Raw genomic sequence first — 7,500 nt, forward strand, 5'->3', positions numbered from 1 at the left:
CTCTCTCTCTCTCTCTCTCTCTCTCTCTCTCTCTCTCTCTCTCTCCGTTCCTTTCTACTTCGTCTTCTGCTTTTCCCTACTGGGAGAAGAGAGGAGAGTACTGCCTGAATGTCTCTGAATAAATTCACTTTTCCCCTCCCCTGTTCACATGTCTTAAGAGTGCACCAGGACAGAATGTAAGGAACTGCCCTTGTTCTCCGCCGAACTGGGGGGAGTCTGCTCCAGCAGAGTGGAAGCCGGCGAGGCTGAAGCAGAAGGGCAGATGGGTGGAGGAGGCGGCGGCGGTGGCGCGTTGACCGTCAGTGAGGGTGGCAGGGCCGCTACAGGTGGCAGGGCCGGGGTGGGCTTGATAGGGACCGGTACTGCAGGCAGAGTCTGTCCAGGAGGGTGGCACAGGGTCTTAACTGGCACCCCAAATGCCCCGTAATCTGGACCCACTGGCACTCCAGCGGCTGCAGCAGCGGCTGCTGCCGCAGCTACCGAGTCCATGACCCCGACGTGCGGCCACATGGAGCCGACCACGTTGCTGAGCTGGCTAGGCACCGGGTAGCCGAGATGATGCATCACCGATGCCAAGGGCAACCCGCCTGCTTGGATTACGCCCTTGTAGTCCCTTCCGATGATGTTCTCGATGGCGAACGGATGTTTGAAGCCCGAAGACGAGGCTGCAGCCGCGGCCGCTGCTGCAGCCGCCGAGCCCAGCCCGTAGGGGGGAAACTGGGACAGCCTGCCCACGCTGCCCACTGCCGCGGCCGCAGCTGCCGCTGCAGCCGCCGCCACAGCTGCAGCCTCCTGCATCTTGCCGGGGTGCGATTGCGGTTGCGGTTGCGGCGGAGGTGGCTGTGGCTGTTGCTGCGGCTGTTGCTGCTGGGACTGGAGATGCGTCGACTGCGAGGGCTGCGGGGCGGGAGCGGGCGGCTGCTGGTGGAAATAGTGCACCATATGGGGGGGCGGCGGCTGCGGCGGGTGGTGGTGGTGATGGTGAGCGGAGGGATGGTGGTGGTGATGGTGGTGGTGGTGGTGAGGGTGGTGAGGGTGGTGCGGGTGGAGGTGCCCCCCAGGTCCCGTACCCCCCACGCCCTTGGCAGCCACAGTGCCCGCAGGGTGCAAGTGCGGGTGGTCGGCGCGCAGCACCTTGAAGCGCTTACGACGCCGCAGGAAACTTCCGTTCTCAAACATGTCCCCGCAGTCCGGGTGCAGAGCCCAGAAGCTGCCCTTGCCTGGCTGGTCTGGCCGCCGGGGGATCTTGATGAAGCAGTCGTTGAAGGAGAGGTTGTGGCGCAGACTGTTTTGCCAGCGCTGCGTGTGCTCCCGGTAGTAGGGGAAGCGCTCCATGATGAACTTGTAGATATCGCTCAGGGGCAGCATCTTCTCAGCCGAATGCTGGATGGCCATAGCGGTCAGCGAGATGTAAGAGTAGGGCGGCTTCTGATCGCTGTAGGAGCTCTTCCCTGGACGAGGCATTGCCCCCTCCACCCTCCCTCCCACCCACTCTGGACCTGAGCACCTCCCTCTCCCCCCACACTCCCCCTCCCTTAACCCTCACCGCACTTACCCCCACCTTGTCTGCCTTCCTTTTCCACCACTTCCCCTTTCCCCAGCCTCCTCTAGTGGGTCCCTCTCTCGTTCTCTTGCCTGGCTTCTCTAGGATGCCCACGCCACTCCCGGACTCCCACGGTAACTCTGGGCTCACAGTGTGCCAACTTCTTGCCCCGACGGTGGCGATCAAGGCAGTTATGTCCCTACTGGAGCACGCCAGTTTTACCACTCCACCCTCACCCCACCCCACCTCCCTCCTCTAGGTTCCTAGAGTCGATGGACAGAGAAGTTGAGACGAAGAACTCGGTGGTGCTGGGGGCAGTGAAGGTGCAGAAAGTGAACGGGAGCCCTCCACTCCTCTCCAACAAACCCAACACCACCCGTTTCCCTCAGTAGTGGGAAAGAAAGCAGCGTCCAGGCCAGCGAAGGAGAGGGAGTTAGTCGACAGAGAGGAAGGAAGAGAAGTCTTGTTCTCTTCACAAAGATCCAGAGTTCCTAACCGGCTTTTCAAACCTCGACTCCCCAGCACAGTCTCGGCTCAGGCCCTAGAACAACCCGGATGTGGCTCTTCCGAGCGGAGAGTCACTTTCTTTTTCCTCTTTCAAGTTCTTGCTTTTCCAGAGGAGAGACCTTGAGGGGATGGCCCAGCCGGGTGCAAGGACGGCTCTGTCTCCCCCGCGTCTCCCCGCCCCCTTCCTTCAGCAGGGTTGCTAGGAGAAGAGGAAAGCCCGGAAGTTCAAACCCCCAGCTTGCAGCTGAGCCCTGGGAGAAATAAATCCAATTGCTTTTCACTGCTGCGATCGGATAAAAAGTTTGGTGGCTGCTACTGCTCGCAGCTGCTAGAGTCTCTATCTCTGCTTCTAGACCTAGAATGAAGTGGCTTCGGAGATCCAGGGGCGTGTGTGTATGTGTGTGTGTGTGTGGAGTGTGTGTATGCAGCGGTGATGGGGTCGGGGGCAAGTTCAGTCTTTTCGTTGAGGCTTGTGTTGCTGCTCTGTCGCTGTTGTTACTGCTGCTTCTTTCTGCCTGAGCTCTCGCTGGTCCAGCTGGGAGGAGAGGCAGCGAGGGCTGTGGCAGGCAAGCGCTCTCTTGCCTGGGTTTTGTAATGGTCCCGGAGATGCTAAGACCCCTGCAGCTCCAGCTTCGTGACTATCACATGACAGAAGCTGAGGGACTGTGCCGCCAAGACTAACAGAGAAGAAGGGGGCAAGAAACCGGCGTTCATCTCCCCCTGCCTCCTCCTCCTGTCTCCCCCGCCCTCTTCTTCTCCAACCACCACCATTTACTCAGCTGTCCCCCGCTCCAAAGCCCCTTAGCAGGGACCAGGCGGGGCCAAGCGCACAGGCAGCTCTGCAGGGAACCTTTAAAGAGAGATGTGGAGTCTGTACTGTTTCACAACACTGAATTAAAAGGCAGGATGAATGAGGAAGAGCACGCAGACACAGGCTCTCTCTCTCTCTCTCTCTCTCTCTCTCTCTCTCTCTCTCTCACACACACACACACACACACACACACACACACACACATAGGCACTATATCTTACCCTTCCCTCTCTTCCAGATTTTTTCTTCTCCATTTCACTTAGAATAGTCTCAGGTCACATTTTCAGCAGACTATCCTATCCTACACTCCCAAGAAGGCCCTTTGCCTTAATCCAACGAGAAAAAACCTGATTTCTAAAAGATAAAGGAAAGCTGTGGGGAGGAGAGACTTACAGAGTTTGTTAAAATCCAAAGTTTGTGCATTGAGGTCCCTATATTTGGAAATAGGTCCATGGAATGAATAAGTCAGACTTCTGAAGTGCTTAAATAGGGGAAGGCAGAGAAGCAATTTGTAAGGTCAAGGTTGCAGATGTGTACTACTTGGAGGGCTGAAAAAGGAGAAGATGAGAAGTATATTTGGATATATGCATACACAAGTTTTTTTTGGTGGGAGTATTTTAAGCAAACAGCAAAGAACAAATGAATAAAAGGAGAATGATTCTATAATCCAGAGTCTGGCTAATATTCATTATTGTGAATAAGATGTTTCTTCTAAGTTGAGATGAAAGCCAGGATTTGAAGACGTATGTAACTGAACATAGTGATTGAAAAACAGACCTATTCTGGATTTGAGGAAGCTCAGGAACACTTAGTGATCCAGTCTGGAAGCTGACCGCATGCACAACTTTACTTTTACTTATCCAAGCCAGCCAGAAAGACAGTTTTTTTAGTATTAAAATGTTGGCATAGTATCTTTACATCCTATCTCTTGTGTTTGGGGGGGTGGGGGAAGCAGCGGATGAATGGGAAAGGGGGAGGCGATTGATCATAACTAAATGTTAAACAACTTCATGTGTGACCTTGTGCAAGTCTCTTTTCTCTGGGACTCAGCGTCCTCATCTGTAAAATGACGGAATGGAATTTGATTTCTAAAAAAAGTTTCTTCTACTCTGTGATCTCAGGTCCAGGTGTGTTGGTGCTGAAAGGAGAACGATTCTGTGATTCAGGGTTTGGACAATTTTCACTACTGCAGAAAGAGAGGTTTTCTCTAAATTGAGATGAAAGACAGGTTTTCATCTGAACAGAATAGTGGCTCGTTTCTCCCCACCCCTGCCAACGAAGCAGCAGCCGCAGCAGCAGCCGCAGCAGCCGCAGCAACTGCAAAGGCTTCCCTTACCTTTAAGATTGAACTTATTTTTGACACCTCGTGGGTTTAGGGGGTCTTTGCTAGCAGATATCCGGTGATCGAGTCACGAAAGTGAGCATCTGGCAAAGGTAAAGGAGAGAATCAGGACAAGCACTCGAGGAGTAAGAAAATGAAGAACATCATCTCTGTTGGTTAAACTCAAACCTGGTAACTTTAACGTTAGGCGGGTTGGAGGAGGCATTAGAGTTCTGTTCTGCTTTTCTTCCTGAGACTTCATAGCACAGGCAAAAGCTTCCTATATAGTTGAAGAGAAGAAATCTGGAGATAACTCCGTTGTAGCCTCATATCACATGGCTGTAGCCATGTAGTCTGGGCAAAATAAACTACTGTCCTTCCTCGCTAGACAATTTTTAGTTTCCACGAGACTAGTCTTTCTTTAAACAAGGTTAAGTCTGGTTTGGTTGGTCCATGCTTATTATAACAATTGACGGGAAGTCCAGTGGTAGGCTGTACTGTGTCGAAGTACCTCTAGCCCCATTCTTCTACTCAATACCCAGCAAAGGTTACCTTTTAAAGGCCGTTTGGTGGTCGGTTTTCGGGAAGGACTGTGGACTTTCTGATAAACACCTGTTCATTTGACTTAGGGAAGATGGTCCAACTTAGATAAATGTATTCATGACAGTGGTTCCTTTTTCGCTAATTAGAATGCACACGAACGTTTTCTGTTGTAGTTCTTTTCTCAAGGTCGAGGGTTAAGCACTTGTCATTAAAGGTTAATACTAGAGTATTGATTATTGCTACACAGTGGCTGGAGGACAATGACAGCTTCAACACTATTATTCTTAAACCATCATTACTGCTGACCTTGGGTTCGAATTTTGACTTGGTCCCTTTTACTTGTTCTGTGGCTAGTGGCAAGTATATCACTTACCTTTTTCAACTTCAGTGTCCCTTTTTGTAAAAAGGGAATAATACTACCTACCTCATGGAGTTGGGTGAGTAAAGTCTTTTTGTAAACCTTACCACTATATAAATGTGAGTTATTATATTGCTTTTTCACCTTCTCCTTTAGTAAGCCAACTTTTTCCCTTCCAAATTCAGCATCACTACACTTTAAACAAAACGAGGACCTCCTTATCTTATATGTACGGAATACTCCTAATTATGCTGCCCCTTATAGGAGGAACACCACTGCTGGGGTTCTTGTTTAGAAACCTGCATTGCGGTTTCTAAGGCTGCTGAGTACCAGGGACAGAGACAGTTCATGGCCTTGAAGGAGAACGAGAAAAAAGGACATTCAGGAATGGGGCGGGAAATAAAGAGGAGGATAGAAGAAAAGAAAGAAGAGGAGAAAGGGGAGGGCAGAAAAGAGGAAAAGCAACGCAAGGAAAGAAGAAGGGCGAGAAGAGAAGACAGAAAAGGGAGAGACAAGAGGAGAGGAAAGAAGAGTAGAAGAATGTTAAGGAGGGAAAAAGAGAGAAGAGGGGAAAGGAGAAGCAGGTATAGGATGCTGAATTATAGAGAGCATTAAGGGATGAAAGGGAAAGGATTCTTTGTTGGCTTTCCATTTATTTGTAACCTAAGCGTAGAGACTATGCAATCTTCCAAGTCACTGATCCATAAAATGAAGGGGTTGGACTAGATGGTCTCTATGGTCCTTTCCAGCTCTTAATATCCTATGTGTCTATCTATGTACCATCTTTAGAAGAATTGAGAAGTATTTGGCATTGAGAGTAAGACTGCTAGTGGTATTGGAACTCTTTTGAGGCGTTGCTGACCTAGGCTCCCAAAACAATAACTTAAAGAAAAATAGATCATGTAACCACATTGACACCAACCAGTCAGGGTCAAATTTCTGGGGTGTTTTACAAATTATGCACTAACCAAATATTGGCTAGTGCTCCAGGCACTGGCTGCCAAGTCATTGCCCCTGGGTTACTGTAATTATCTCAGTAGTCTCTTCTGGTTCATCCCTTAGGCAGTTGTGGCTGACACTTTGCTAGGAATGGAAGTCAATATAGAATTTACTGAATTTAATTGTGTCTTTGGAAAAGAGTAAATTTTCCAGTAAAAGACGACAGGTGTGGGGTTGACAGCATATATTATTATTCATCTCATTCTCTCACTATTCTCTTCCCCTCCCCCCTTTCCTCTCTCCCCTTCTTCCCTTCCCTCTCTTTCTCCATTCCCTTTTCTCCCCACCCCACCTAGTGGCAACTTGCCAAGCCACTCCCTTTCATCCTAAAGACTCTTGCCACTTCATTTTTCTCATCTGCAAAATGATATTTGAGCCAGTGAGATTTCTTTCTACTCTGACCTTCTGTCATTTCTTTTCTAATTTCTTGACATTGAATAGTCAGAATTTGGATTGCTCCTTTTGAGCAAAAGGATCTCACAGCTAGCAATCCACACAAGTAGAAACTCGGAACTGGGATAGTCCTGATCAAGCAGGCAGATTACTCAAATGGTACAGAAGAAAGAGTGTTGGATTTGAAATGAAAGGATTTATTTTCAAATCCCAGTTCTGCTATTTACTATCTATGTGATGCTGGGCAAGTAACAACCTCTCTGGGCCTCAATTTCCTAATCTGTAAATGGATTGAATTAGATCACCTCTGAGGTCCCTTCCAGGTCTAAATCTATAATCCTGTGATTCAATGGGGACTGCCCCACTGTTCATTTCTTCTAGTAAGTGAAAGACAAGAAGGGAATAAAAAGATACATAAAGCACTGGACTAGAAGTCAGATCAGAGTTTTCATCTTGGCTCTAATACTTGCTGGCTGTGTGACCCTCAGAAAATCACTTAGTTTTCTGAGCCTCAGTGTTCTCATGCATAAAAGGGCATAATAGAACTTGGGTTGTGAGGAAAGTATCTCCTAAATCTTAAGTTAGTATTATATGAAAGTAAGCTATCATTAGAGAGCATATACATATATATCACTTTATTGGGATTTCTCTTCCCTGTTTTCATTTCCAAAGATGCTTGCTAAGTTTCAAAACTTGCTAAGTTTTCAGTATCATATTAATATTTAAATAGTCTTCCTAAACACTATAATAATTATTCAAACTGAATTCTTCATTTGCCTTACACACACACACACACACACACACACACACACACACACACACACACATTCTTCTTATGCCCCACCACTCTATGTTGACACTATCCTTCCTCATCTTTTGCAAACAGTTTCTTTATTTGCAGCATTAGGGGGTAGGACTAGGTGATCTCTAGGATCTCTTCTAACTCTAAGTTTCTGTCTAGGAGGGAAGGGAAGTGGCTTCAGGGCATAGGCCCTTTTCGTATGGGTCTAAGTCAGTCTCATAAA

The 7,500-nt window shown here is 48.5% G+C and overlaps 1 protein-coding gene across 1 annotated transcript; it reads right to left on the minus strand.

Moving 5' to 3' along the window:
- Window positions 1-153: 153 nt before the first annotated feature.
- On the minus strand, window positions 154-1,464 carry LOC114026107 (forkhead box protein B2-like). Its single transcript, XM_027839736.1, has one exon. It carries the CDS (start codon window positions 1,462-1,464, stop codon window positions 154-156), a length of 1,311 nt encoding a protein of 436 aa, XP_027695537.1.
- Between the last annotated feature and the right edge of the window lie 6,036 nt (window positions 1,465-7,500).

This window comes from Vombatus ursinus, unplaced genomic scaffold (assembly GCF_900497805.2).
Source record: "Vombatus ursinus unplaced genomic scaffold, bare-nosed wombat genome assembly UNPS02014832.1, whole genome shotgun sequence".
Taxonomy (NCBI): domain Eukaryota; kingdom Metazoa; phylum Chordata; class Mammalia; order Diprotodontia; family Vombatidae; genus Vombatus; species Vombatus ursinus.